Genomic DNA, 15,374 nt, shown 5'->3' with positions numbered 1-15,374 from the left:
AGAGAGAATTTTAGATCACGCGAAACACAAAAAGTCAAGGGCGTAAAAGTCACTCGAAAAGTCAAAACCGTAAAGCAAAAACTTTGCATAAAAAAGACACACATGTTTACAATAATTGCAATGAACTTCGTTCAAGAGCAATTAATAAAACTGGGGATATTATTTCTCCCTTTCGTTCTCTATAATAACATTCTAATGAAAACAGTAGAGCAAAAATTTTGCAAAAGTAGCACAGATGAATACAATAATTGCTGAAAACTTGAAGTAATTTATTAAGTGCTCTTACCCTTTGGCGGAGGCAGCATTGATAGAGTTCGTCAATGACTGTCTGTTCTTGAAGAAAGACCCAATTTTGATTGTATCAGGTGCGAGGTCAGAGGTCACCGAGGGGACATTCAAACTCGACAACGGATTGTTATTTTTGTTATTTGTCACAGTTGAGGTACTCGGAGCAACTGTAGTCGCTGGTTGGGTTTCGGTTTTCACATCTCTCGTTTCTCCCGAGAGTTTGAGAAATGTTAAGCCATACAGGTGCTGTAATGAACATCAAGTTATATTATACAAAACAGAGTATATTAAAGTAAATATAGCGAACAATTGTTGGACGAATTACTGAAGCCATTCTACTGAAGCCAGCTTGTCAGCCCGAAGGGGTTATACTGTGGCTTGCTATAATAGTGCGCTCATAGAGGTTTTTATAGACTAATGCTCAGATTTAAAAAGAGAAACCAAATTAAAGAACTTGCTATTTGACAACAAAAACCAATAGGACCAAATAACTGCTTTAACCTTGTCTGAGAGCAATTAAGGCCATCACTCAACAATGATTACTGAACATTTGAACAAAGTAAGAGTTACCACAGATATTAAAGTGGTATTATAAAAAAACATTGCGCTGCAAAAAGTACATTGATCCAGTAATTTTACTTGAATCTATTAAATATCCCTAAACAAAGAAGAGTTGCCATAGATCATGACGTATTACACAGAAGAGCTTCAAAAATAATAAGAAAACTATCTCGTATATTTACTTGAATTAATCAAGTATCCCTAAATTAGGAAGAGTTCCATAGTTCTTGACGTTGTATTACACATATGACTTGCATGAATTATCCGAAAGCTTTGAAGATTGTCGACTGACCTTGTTGAATGGCTGAGTGCAGACTACTTTGACTCTGTCCCAGTACTGATCGCGAACTTCACTGTTCAGTTTATCACTGGTGAACATCTTCACCCTGGAATCAGATAGGAAAAACGGGTTAAAATTATATAAATATTAGCAAATAAACAAAGATTTATATATGTTTAAATGATTGTATGGGCCATGAACCAATTAGAAATAACAAAAAACAGGAGTGATACTTTGATATTCTTCATAAACAACAGCGAGAGTGATTCTGTTATTAATTCGAACAACTAAATTTTTTGAAAAGCAAGATTTTTTTATAAAATCTTCAGTTTTTAGTTGAAATTAGAATTCTTTATGTGAATGCTAACCATACCAGATTTGAAGACATATCTGTGTACGATACAAACAGCCTTTTACGGTGATATTAATATTTTCATGATGAAAAACCACACAACGAAGGAGGCCACGAAATGATAGAGCACGGCTAAGATTTTTCGATTTTTGTTATCTAATCTTTTGTTCTTATCATGGTTTTAAGTTCATGCGTACTAATTAAAGAAGCAACATAAAAAAGAAAGAAGTAGAGGAATTACGACCAAGCGACCTTTTGGCGTTCATTTGGATGACAACATGTTACACCAAATTACGACCATGCTCATGAATAAAATTTGAACAACCCACAACCCAATTACCTATTGTCAGCTTGAATAAATTAAATTCGAACATATCTAACAAAATTTCTTTTCCAATATCTGCAATGTGTTTAGAGAACCTGTTTAGAATTCGAAAAAAAACTTAGGATTCAAAATTTGGAAGCTCCTTGCTCCACCTATACTACACCGATCAAGATTGTGTCAAAACAAATCGGTTCTTAATTTTTATTAAGTTGCTGTACTAATGATCGATTATGTGAGCATGTCGTCTGTCAATCTTCTCAGCTTTACCCTTTCATGTTTTTCTCTCCTCTGCTTTCTTGCAATGTCATCAAGGACGAACAGAGAAGCAACACTTTGAAATCCTCCTCCTGTTTCGAAGAAGCAGCGGCCGCTTTGTTAGATACCAACACCTCCACGAATGCAGAACCATGGTTGCCAATGTGAATACTGTTGATTTTAGTCGAAGATTGCAGCTGAACAACAAAAACAGATGAAGGAATTGGGATTTGTCGCCTCCCCTTCAAGAAGTTCATCATAAATTTAGAATTTTTATATTTAAAAAGGCGCTCCTATTAATTGCAATGAACCATCTTCTATGTACTGAAGTATTGACGATTTTAGCGGCAGCGGACTTTGTTTACTTTTAAAAAAATTACTCTGGAGTGAAAAAATCTAAAATAATGATATACATTTAATAATTTGAAAAATTGGGTCTATTGGGGCAGGCCTTTGTGCTGATCATTATGAACCATCATAATTCTTCATATTCTTCATATGCAGTTAAAATAAACTTTATTTTTAATCTGTTATTTCTTGAAAGTACTTTGGAGAAATAAATTCTTTCTCTCTTAAATATTTATCTACCTGTATTATAATAGAAGCCTGTTTGTCATCCTGTTTTGCACAAGTCCAGTAAGCATCCGATTCTGCAAAGACGTTGGAGGCAGGGTGTTCCTAGAAACCATAACAGAGCTAATAAACCGAAAGCAGAACAAAAATTATCATTGTACGCAATGTAGTCATTGTTGTTGTTGAACAATACTTTTCCCGAGTGGATTAGGACAATGCCTATTGAAAAATATATTACGCCTCAAAATTTATCACTTAAAGCTAAAACAACAACTCTTAGAAACAACAACAGAGCTAATGAACCAAAAACAGAACAGAAACTATCATTGTACTCTGTTGTATTTGTTGTACACATCCTGGAAAAAATGGATGATACCATATTCAAGCTCTTCAAAAAATCCTAGCATAAAAACAAACAGCAACTGCGACAGCAAGAGCATTTATAGAAAGAAAAAATGGCGCAGATAATGAACAATGAACAGGTCGACAAGTCCTAAAAGCCTAACGGAAAGAGCAAAAAGGTTTGGCTGACAAATCTCATCTGATGTCATGGTGCATGGCAACTCTTTATTCGTGGGCGAAAAAAAACTGGTTGCCTCATTTAATGTGTTGGTTATGTAAGACATTTGTAAAAGCTGGTACCTATTAAAGGATCCATTTTTGATATATACGTCGCTCATCTTTTATCATAACAATGAAAAATATAAATAGCCTTAATTTTCTTCGTGAATTGTTAAAGCTCCATTACAGACGTGCCCATCAATATTTGAAAAAAAAAACTGTCCAGGGAATTCAAATTAAAATTGAAGGAATCAGACATTTTCCCTCCTTCCTTTTTCGGCCTCATCTTTTAAAAATTGAAACTAGAGAATTCTAATTTCAATTTTAGACTTTAGACCTATGCACCTCGAGATGTTGTAAAAGCATATTTTGTTGTTTTTTCCGCACATCAGGTAACCTAGTCGGGGAAACTTCTTCAAAGGTTCCTTGAAACAGACGGCAAAATATTCAGATAAAACACTTGTCAAAATCAACACAACAAATGAATTTCAAGCTAGCAGAAAACGAGTTGTCCATATAAGACACAATCAGAGGCAAAAAAGACAAAAAGAAATAAATCAGAAGATTTTGTTAACAGCAAAAAGTTGGTAAAATTCTGCAAGCTAACGCCCTCAAAAACTCATTTAAGCTGCTAAATCTAACACGTGATTCAAAAACAAGACCTAAAAAACTTCATTAGAATTTTTAACTTGAATTGAGGAGTTCCTCGCAATTTAAGCAAACTAAGCAATTGAAAGACTACAAAGACCAGCATACCGCCCCTAATGAAGCCTAATAACCACGGGGCTTTACGGTTTATCCAGTTTTGAAAGCTCGAAGTAAAAAAATGTGTAAAATATTTTCAGAAAACATAGCCTGATGACTCTCGAACCGACTCAAAGTAAAACCTCACACTGACCACCGCCAAATAAATATTTGCATCACTCAAAACTGACTGCAATCAAAAAGTAAAAGAAATGACCAAAGAAATCAACTCTGATAACACCTTTTTCCATAAATCTCAACAAGCTGAGACTCAAAATTAATGGATCTCAATATATCTTGTGATACTGATTGAAGTCAGCTATTAGAATAAATTCACGTGCGACATTAGACATTATATCATGTGAAAAAGTCACCGATTAAAAGAAAACAGTCTTAGGACTCCGCAATCGACTCGAGACAGAACTTCTCTCAACCGTCAAGTAATTACACAAATTTTATACAACTCTTTTCCTCTACACTAATGGATTTAAGTAAAAGATTACAGAAAAGAATACCGTATAATTTTGGGCAATAACTAACCGCGGGATACGTTCTCTACCTTGGATAACTGATAAAGTATAGACCGTCAACCATTCCAAGAGAATTAACGAAAGAAACGGGCACAGGATGCGAGAAAATCATTCCCTTAAAAAATCTGAAGAATATTTTTACAACTTGCGATGTCCCAGCAAATGATGCAACAAATAGGTCGGCCAATCATTTCTGTTTGGTCAGTGACTACCAACAGTACATACAGCACACGAGCCAACTAAAATGGCAGTCTCAACTAATGAACACAAAACTCGTTATAAAACACAAAAATAATGACATAACTCAAGATGAACAGGCGCATCACACACTATATTCTGCACTTAGTAACGCATTGAATATTTTTGAATGAGCAACTGAATAAAAACAAGTGAATAAATAACAACAAATCCTGAACTCCTGAAAAATATGAAATAGCGGAAATCAACAGAAAACAAAAATAAACAGCAACCAATTTTACTAAATGCAACCAAAAAAACTCCCGTTCCATATTCGATACATAGATTTAAAAATGGACATGAAAACCACAGAAAGTGCTTAAAATAGCAAAAGCTCAAAATTGCTTCTAAAAGTCTAATCTGTGAAAAATGGTCCACACTCAAAATTGCATTTACTTGCTCATATGAGCAACGAACCATATGAACCAATAAAGGTTGTGCTAAAACGGGTACAAAAAACTTCTAAAAAGCCACTCATGAAAAAAATCTATGGGCATCAACAATTTATATGCTCTTTCAACTACGCTTGATCTACACGCTGACTTGTTATGTGCAAAAGAGTTTTACATGCTATTTAGTTCAGAAACAGTAACCCAATTAAAACCCAGACCATCACCATAACTACACGTTAGTAGTATAAAAAGCTGACTAGAACCTCAACGGGGGGGGGGACACTATGTATTAAGATAGGGAATGCAGAAATTGTCCCCCCTAGGGGGACACTTAGGGGGACATTTAATGCAATTCGCACTAAATGTCCCCCTAAGCGTCCCCCTAGGGGGACAATTTCTGCATTCCCTATCTTAATACATAGTGTCCCCCCCGTTGTGGTTCTGATCAGCTCCTATTTTTTTTCTGAAAAAAAAAATGTATTTCACAAAATTTTGTTGTTTTTGTCTCTAAAAATGTGAACTATTTTGAAACATGATCTGTGAGTAAAAAATTTGTCGGAAACGCTTTTTTTCAAAAATTGAAATTTTGGTCCCATAGTGGGACAAACACTTGTGAAATTTTTTGAAAAATGGGGTCTAAAAAATTTTTGTTGATTTTTTGGCTTTAATCAATGTGAAATCTTGTGAAACATGTTTTGTGAGTGAAAAAATTTGTCGGAAACGCTTTTTTCGAAAATTGAAATTTTTGTCCTATAGGGGACAAACACTTGTAAAATTTTTTGAAAAATAGGTTCTAAAAAATTTTTGTTGATTTTTTGGCTTTAATCAATGTGAAATCTTGTGAAACATGTTTTGTGAGTGAAAAAATTTGTCGGAAACGCTTTTTTCGAAAACTGAAATTTTGTCCTATAGGGGGACAAACACTTGTAAAATTTTTTGAAAAATAGATTCTAAAAAATTTTTGTTGATTTTTTGACTTTAATCAATGTGAAATCTTGCGAAACATGTTTTGTGAGTGAAAAAAGTTGTTGGAAACACTTTTTTCGAAAATTGAAATTTTTGTCCTATAGGGGGACAAACACTTGTAAAATTTTTTGAAAAATAGATTCTAAAAAATTTTTGTTGATTTTTTGGCTTTAATCAATGTGAAATGTTGCGAAACATGTTTTGTGAGTGAAAAAAGTTGTTGGAAACACTTTTTTCGAAAATTGAATTTTGTCTCATAGATGGAAAGAACTTGTAAAATTTTTAGGAAAGTGGGGTCCAAAAATTTTCAACGCTATTTCACTTTTATTCATTATGAGAAGTTGTGAAACTCGTTTGGTGTGAACATTCGTCTCACCGCCACACCCCAAAAACTCCGCTAAACATCAGCCAACCTACACCAAGCACAACCACCAAACACACACGCATACACACGCACACAAACTTCAACATATCCCTCCGCTACTTGAAGCACCAAAACGCACGATCAAACATGTTCATCAGTTCTTTTATTTCAAAATATGTGAACCAATCAGACATGTCTAATCGTTCGTAACAGTCGTAACCAATCAGATTTCTCAAAGTAAAACATTTCATCTGCAGTACATACACGCATACAAAATTTTACATACATATAAATGTTCTTTTATTTCAAAATATGTGAACCAATCAGACATGTCTAATCGTTCGTAACAGTTGCAGCCAATCAGATTTCTCTAAGTAAAACATTTCATCTGCAGTACATACACGCATACAAAATATTACATACATATAAATATATATATATATATATATATATATATATATATACATTCAAAAATACAAACATGTATACATATACAGACATGCATACAAATATACAAACTTACATACACATACGTGCGTGCATGCATACATACATACACACATACATACATACATACATACATGCATGCATATATACTTAAATACATACATACATACATACATACATACATACATACATACATACATACATACATACATACATACATACATACATACATACATACATACATACACATTGGTAAAAAACCCTCAGAGTTGTACAAGACAACAAGTTTTCACCTAAGTATGTACACAATTATGGTCATAATCATTTATGTTCATAAATGCATACATAAATTGATAAAAACAACAGTAAAACAACTAACCTGTTAGTAGATGTATAAAATCACTAATGATATATTATGTGGAGAGAAGAGCCATCGGATCATGCCCAAACATGTTCAGAGTCACAAAACTTTCCAAAATAAATTGACCAATCGCAGTGCCGGATTTATTATTCGAGTTAACAACCAATCAGAATTGAAAGATTTATAAACAAAAACTCTAAACGCTCACGTTCAGTAAACAGTAAATAATGAACACAATAGGAACAAAAGACATCAAGCTCATTCATGAGAAAGTTTTATCACTGAGAGGTGACATAAATTATACACACATATCTTATCGACAGTTATATTTCGTAGCTGCTTGTTCTTTGTTAGACCCAGAAGTTGACGGAGAAATAGCACTTAAATTTAGACCCTATGGTGGTTTCATTGGAATTGATAATTCAAGACTAGATTCATTATTGAAACGGAGCAAAGTGCTACGACTTCATGCTGCATTGCATGACGCTGCTGGATTTATAAAAGATTGCAGAAACAAAGGCCCTGGATATGTTTACGCTTTCCGTTACTCACCAGTAAACAATTGTCTTTTTGGACACCTGACAGGAATATTATTCATTCTATCAGTGAAAATTTTTCATTCACAATTGTTTCGTGAATTGGAATGCTAGAAAATTTTGGCAGCAAAACCGCAAATATTATTGTCCTCGATCTCGAAGGTTTCAAACTCAAGTCACTTGGATTCATTATAAAAGAACTCAGTTTGTGTTCCAGTTACAACGATACAATATTTTTCAAACCGCCCCTTAAATTCGCTGATTTACCCGCACACGATAGACAAACTGTTATTTGGTTGACCAATAACCTACACGGTCTTGATTGGGACGAAGGTGATATACCTTACTGTGATTTGAAAACAATCTGTCTGAGTTTCAGTTTCCGATTCACACGGAAAAATTTTTTTGCCAAAGGCATTGAAAAGTGTGAGCTCCTCAGTAAGCTTTTACAAAAAACTGTTTATAATCTGGAGGATCTAAATTGTCCCCGAATCTCAGAGATAATATCAGAAGAACAAGTTCCCTCCTGTTGTCTTCATTCAAACTTTCGTTCAACAAACGATCAATTATCAAATCACTGCGCGGAACTTAAAGCAAGAATATTCTCACAGTGGACACAAAGTGATGCACAGAGAAGACACGGCAACTTTAACAACTTATCTGTCAGACAACTTGAAGATATTCACTTGCTTGACTCCACTTGACGATCAGCCGATTGTAATATTCAACAGAGTTCAAGATCCCTCTCCACCAATACAGAATAATTTTTCATCAAGTGATCAACAGAACCGAGCGAACTATCTCAACAATAAGCCAAACACAGCACAACAACCGCGTTACAACCCGCTTTATAGCGCGGCAGCAAAACGTTATTTTGCAACCATTACTCTTTCTCCCGACGAGCTAGACAGCTTTAGGGCTTTCCTGCCCGTGATAGATAATTTCTATCACTTCCAACTGTACGTAAAAAATAAACAGAGAGCTCGAGAACATCGGAATCAGTTCAATTATGGCTATGAACAAAACAAACGAGAAGCTTATGCAGTCCCCCAAAGAGCAGCGAATCCCACGTTGGAAGCAATGGGCGGACAAAAAAGTTCCTCAATTTAGATTGAAAAAAACACCACCAGAACGTGAGCTATCACTTAATGAGATGCCGAATGAGTTGCGGTTATATGTCTTGGAGCACCCCGAAGTTGAAAAAGTTTTCAATCAACCATCGTTCGAGGAAAATGACTCATCAACCGTTTGTTATAAACTAGAGATAAAAAGTCATATTAAAGGTTTCAATTTGTTTGAGTTCTGGTACATGAAACAGTTGCCCAGTGAATAATTCAAAAATTTAACATTTATATCATTCTTGTTTCAATTCACTTTTCAATTAATTATTTTTCTCCAATGAATCAAAGAGACGAGGCTGACGCCGGTATCAGTAATTTAGTCTTTGATGTGAACAACAAGGAGAGGCCCCCATGGCGTTGTTGTTCAAATTCAACAGTGCCAAGGTCCGAAGTAATATTTTTTGTTCAAGTGAGTATCATTGTCTTAATGATCATTCTTTGCTTCTCTATGCTCTTTCTATTATCAGAAAGCTGTGAAGAGAAATCAATTTGGATTGCTCTCTTATCGAGTTTAGTTGGTTACATTTTACCTAATCCCAAACTATGAACAAAGTTATTCTTACACATGACAGGGTATTCATGTCAATTGTAGGACCAAGTGGTTGTGGTAAAACAGAACTCTTGTTTCGAATGCTAAAAGGTTCGACCTTTTATCCACGCTTTGAAAAAATTTATTATTTTTACAAAGAGTTCCAACCACTTTTCAAAGATATGCAACGAGTTATACCAGGGATTGAGTTTCTAAAATACTCAGGCTTTGATATAACAAAAAAACTATCGCATTGTCTGCTTATTTATGACGATTCATGTGAAGAAATTTTCAACGATAAAGAATTTGTAAAAATAGCTACCTCAGGACGTCATCGCAAATTACATGTTATATACGTCAAGCATAATTTGTTCCATCAAAGCAAATGGTCAAGAACCATTGATCTGAATACAACACATATAATATTATTCAAGTCGCTTCGTGACATTCAACAAATTGAATATCTTGGAAAACAGTTGAATTGTCTCCAACTGATAAAAGAAGCATACAAACTAGCAACTGCGGAGCCCTTTGGACATTTGATTATTGATCTCGATCCCAAAACCAGTCAGGGTTTACGATTTGCGTCACATATTATTGGACCTAATCCTTCAATTTTTTACATTCCTTCGGAGGAAGCCGTTGTTACACCAATTACGAATGAAAAAGAAACATTTGCTTATGCTCAAGCAATGGGCAAATAGCACAAACCAGCACTCCAACATTGAATCCGAGTTACTTAAAGACGGTGACTTCATTTGGTTTCTGAGTGACTGTGTGATGAACGTACTCTCTGGAGTTGTTCCAGTCAATAAAAAAGAACTAAAAAAATTTGAAAAAACTCTGCGTCAACTTTCGAACGGGAAAGTAGGGAAAACTGAACGGTTAAAAATAATTCAATCTCCCTCTGGCAACAATCTCATTCAACTCATAGCATTACCCTGCATTGCATATCTAGAACAAAATGCATACTGAAGAGTTTGTGTTAATACCTAAACAGATGTATACAAGAGAACAACCTCATGTCTCTCAATTACTCAGCAACAAAAATATTCACAATGCAGCCAAGCAGATTTCGCTTCTCCAGAGAAACAAGTCACCATCAGCTCCTTCTGCCTCGCAACAGGATACAGAACAACAAACTGACGCTTCAGTGGACGATAGAAGTACAATAAACGAGTCTATGGCGAAACCCTTTACGACAGACAACACATCGACTATCAAAAAAGGAGTGCTGAATGATATTAGAATCTTGAAGGGGATAAAGTTTGAAAGAGCGAATACAATACTGGACATAATAGAGGAATCAGATTCTGTGTCCTTGGACTCATCAAAGAGATTGCTTATTAATGGTACAAATACAGAAGTTCTTGCAGCTACATTTCTTTACAATCTACAGCAAACCACTTGCAAACTATCTTTCGAACAATTCAGTTTATTAACGCATCTCGATATTGGTTCGCATTTGACTTGTAACACATACGCCAAAAGGTTTCTGAATTTATCATCTGAAGAGAGACTGCAATTTTTGGAGTATGAGTCGGACAAAGAAGTTGCTTCAAAATCCCAGCGAAAGAAAACAAAAGCTTCTGACAATGACCAGAGAAACTTTGAAGAGGCAGAAAAAGAAATCAAACCAACCAGCCCCTGGGAGAATTACTTCCTATCAAGTTAAACAGTTAGACAAATTGTACACTAAAGGCAGTGCTGCATTTGGTAGCATTGCTAACTTGAAGAAGGCTAGCGGTTTCACCAGAGGCAAAATTGTTCGCTATCTTCAGTCAAAAGCCCCGTACACAAAATACAGACAATTCAGGAAAAGTTTTACCCGACTGAAAGCTGTTGCATATAGAATAAATGAAATCTGGTCTGTCGATGTTGCGTATATGGATAAAGTTGCCCAACACAACAACGGTGTAAAATATTTGTTAGTGGCTGTGGATGTTTTATCACGTTACTTACGAGTTCAACCAATGAAAGCTTTATATGCAAAAGATGCTGTTGAAGCGTTCAAAAAAATGATCAAGAAGAAACAACCAGAAAAAGTATGGACAGACAAGGGATCAGAGTTCAAAGGAGATTTCAAAAAATTTTGTGAAAAGAAAGGAATTCATTTATATACAACAGAAAGCGAAACCAAGTCGGCATTTGCAGAGAGGAACATTCGATCGCTTAAAAACATCATTTACAAATATTTGGAAGAAAAGTGGACTTGGACATATATTGAAGATTTACCCCAGTTTGTAAATACTATAAACAGTCGTGTTAACCGGGTAACCCATTTAGCACCTAATAAAGTTTTCAAAAAACATGAACCAATTTTAATATCATTAGCAATCAACACAACAAAGTACAAACCAAAATACGAAAAAGGAGACCTTGTTAGGATTGCAAAGCACGACGAAAAATTCAGAAAAGGTTATAAACAAAATTATACAGACGAAGTTTTTACGATATTCAAAATTGCTACCGTGAGTCCACCAACGTACAATCTTATAGATGCAAACAACGTTATAATTGAAGGTAAATTTTATGAACCGGAATTAGTCCAAGTAAACGTGTTAGTTACTGCAGACGAATAAAATGAATCCCGCCAAAGAATTCACAATCGACCTAATATCCAACGCATCAATGGGAATTTTTGGTGAAAACACAATGGCAAAATTCCGTAACCAGTTATCTCAACCACTTATTTTGGATGGAGAATGGCAAGTAGCTTTATCTTCAATATCCTTCCCATCAAACATCAACAACGTCAATTCAAACGGGTTAGTCGTTTATAAAAACTCGGGAGTGGAACTCGACGCCTCAGATAATCGCAGTGGACACCTCAGAAAAATTCGCAAAGGCATTTACAGTAGCTTGGATCAACTAATGGATGAACTCAGGCGAATTGCTCAGTTTAAACAATTTGATTTTACTTTTGACAAAATTACTCATAAACTGGTTTTACAATTCGGAGCGAATGAGGGTTTTTCATTTGAAAACGAAGAAGTTCCAAGTATTCTCGGCTTCAAGGGTATAAAAGACAATTCGCATGATGGATACATTCATATTGGATACAAATCACACAAAACTCTCAATAGACACCAAAGTGATTTTCCAGTTGATATAACCTGTGGCTCACAATTAATATTTGTGTACATAGACGTTATAGAATATCAAATTATTGGAGACGTGAGAGCTCCTGTAATTAAAATCATTGAGACCGAAAGACGTTTAAAAAACGGCAGCATAAACACTGTTACACCCATTCATCACAAGACATTTACAATTCTGGATTACAAGCCCATACTTTCTAACAATATTCAGAACATTAAAGTGGAGTTGAGGAACGAAGCCGGAGAACTTATTCCATTTAATGGTACAGGAAAAGTGATAGTAGGCCTAAAGTTTCAAAAAATCAAGTGAAATGGAAGCTTACTACAGCAACCAAGCATCACAGTCAATGCCACATTTCTCCGGTCATTATCGTCAAAGAGGAAGTGGCTTTGGAGCCCTCGCAGCAGGTATTGGAAGAGTTGCTTTACCATTGGCAAGAAGAATTATATGGCCCGCTGCCAAAAGAATTGGCCGAGAGCTTTTAGTGCAGGGTGCACCTGAGTTGGTTGAAGTAGCAACGAAACGAAAGTCGGCAAAGCAGGCGTTGAAAAGCACGGTTGCAAAAACAGCCCGAAAACAATTTGGTGGTTCTCTCCTTTCACGCATAACACGAGGCCGGCAAGTTATTAAACGTCGAAGACAACAATATGCTAAACCTCGAATCTACAAAAAACGTTCCACTAAAAAAATCATTTCTCGAAAATCACAGCCAAGAAGAAGTCGACTGGATTTTTTCTCTCGAGTCAAAAATGCGAACTAATATTGTAATACCTTCCGAAGCCACTCACAGTTCCTTGGATTTATTTGAAAAACCACCTTTGCTAGTCACCTTTGATCAATCATTTGAGCAAAAAACTGGACCACTTTATTCTCCCTCTGGATCATCGCTCGAATTCGAAGTTGTAGGCGATCGCAACAATTTCATAGATTTGCAGAAAATTTATTTGGAAGTAAAATGTCGAATACAAAATGCTGATGGAACTGATTTGCGATATACCGCCGGCGATGCAACCGCAACCGATGCTGCATATTTTGTCAACAATGTTCTTCATTCACTGTTTGCCGACTGTACTGTTTCTGCAAATGGAATAAAAATTTCCTCAGCTAATGGACACTATGCTCATAAAAGTTTTATTGAAACAGAATTTTCACATGGAGCCGATGCAAAGAAAACTTGGTTAAAGTGTCAAGGTTACGAGTATGAGCCGAACCCCGCTGGTATAGCTGCAGCTTCAAGGGATGCAAGGCAGGTAGCTGTGAGAGAATCGGAACAAATTACTTTATATGGAAAGCTCGCTGTTGATTTCTTTTCCTGTGAAAAACATTTAGTAAGTGGTGTTACCTTAAGAATTTCTTTCCGAAGATCGCAAGATGATTTTGTTACCATTAGTGAGACAGCGGCAAAAAATTACAAAGTTAAAATCGATGAAGCGAACTTATTTGTTAGAAAGATGACAGTGTCAGACAACGTTGTTGGAGCCATTGAAAAAACACTCCTAAAAACTCCGGCAATGTATCGCTACAATGAAGTAATAACAAAAACATTCCTCGCAACGGCAGGTCAACGCAGTTGGAAGCATGAAGATATTTTCACAAAAGAACCAATAAGGCGGCTGATTGTTGCATTGTGCAGGAGCAATGCATTCATTGGAACTAACAATATCAATCCCTACCACTATCAAAAGTTTGATTTGAGTGAAATTACGGTCTATCGAAACGGGTTCGCAACAGCTGGCACTCCAATGTTAACAAATGATAACAAGCGCCTGTATTACAATTCAATGAGTGCCCTAGCTTATGTTGAAAACGGTCATGGAATACCCCTAAATGATTTTGCGCATCATTTTATAATGGTCTTTGACTTAACTAGCACGCAAGAGGCAACACACGATTTTATTCATCCCGAACTAACAAACTCATCATTATCGGTTGAACTGAAATTTGATACTGGTTTACCAAACAACATTGAAATTTTTTTCCTTGGAGAAAAATCGTCTACTGTGTACATTGACTCTGCAAGAAACGTATCCAAAAATGTTCTACCTATGAATGCTTACTAATGGATGAAGACCAAATTTATATTCATATTCAAAAGTGCAAACATCTCAAATTTAAATTTCGAGGTGTTTATGCGGCTGACAATTATCCCTTAAATTTACCAGTTAACAGTTTTATAATTGTGAATGCATCGCCAGCTGATTCTATTGGTTCACATTGGGTGATGCTTGCGAAACGCTACGCATACCCCGTTCTATTTTTTGCAGATCCGTTAGCACTACCTCTGACTGCCTATAAAGACATTTTCTCCCGCTTACAGCAATGTACTGATTTACATATGATGATGGATATTATGGAGCACAGAAGAGATATTCAGTCTCCCCTGCAATCAGCAGACTCGCAACTGTGTGGTTTATTTTGCATCTATATTGCTCATTATTTCTATAGCAGCAAGTTTCCATTTGTACCTGATGTAAATGAATTGCAATTGTTGGCATTTTTAAAACATATGGAGTGAAATTGAATTAATTGTTCTATCACAGCATTATTTTAGACAGTAGAATTTTTACAGAACTGAAAGTTTATTAAATAGTCTGAAGTCTCACGTACAAATCTTCCCTGCCCACTTAAAAGTATATCCATAATCTGATAGAGAGAAGATGAATGTTCACCAAGCATTAGTTGACAAAAGCGTTTTACAGTCACATCGGGGATAGTAGAAGCACATTTGTTAGAAGTGGTAGTAGTAATGGTTGAGGGTCTTTTCACAGGGTTAGGCAGAGGAAGTTGTTTCTTAGTTTTGTTGGTTGAAACATGATTAAACTTTGACAAGTACTCCACAGCAACATGTAA

The 15,374-nt window shown here is 35.6% G+C and overlaps 1 protein-coding gene across 1 annotated transcript in view; it reads right to left on the bottom strand.

Moving 5' to 3' along the window:
* Positions 1 to 15,374, bottom strand: part of LOC142354441 (DNA repair protein XRCC1-like) — a 75,883-nt gene that overhangs the window by 47,651 nt on the left and 12,858 nt on the right. Inside the window, exons 2-5 of the mRNA XM_075406734.1 lie at positions 2,650 to 2,739; positions 2,074 to 2,258; positions 1,142 to 1,235; positions 287 to 534 (exon numbers count right to left, since the gene is read on the bottom strand). Coding sequence (XP_075262849.1) covers positions 287 to 534; positions 1,142 to 1,235; positions 2,074 to 2,258; positions 2,650 to 2,739 — 617 coding nt within the window. The remainder of the gene's footprint in view (positions 1 to 286; positions 535 to 1,141; positions 1,236 to 2,073; positions 2,259 to 2,649; positions 2,740 to 15,374) is intronic.

This window comes from Convolutriloba macropyga, chromosome 15, assembly GCF_964194025.1.
Source record: "Convolutriloba macropyga chromosome 15, txConMacr16.3, whole genome shotgun sequence".
Classification (NCBI taxonomy): domain Eukaryota; kingdom Metazoa; phylum Xenacoelomorpha; order Acoela; family Convolutidae; genus Convolutriloba; species Convolutriloba macropyga.
The sequence above is the reverse complement of the archived record's forward strand: the minus strand, read 5'-3'. Positions and strand labels throughout refer to the sequence as shown.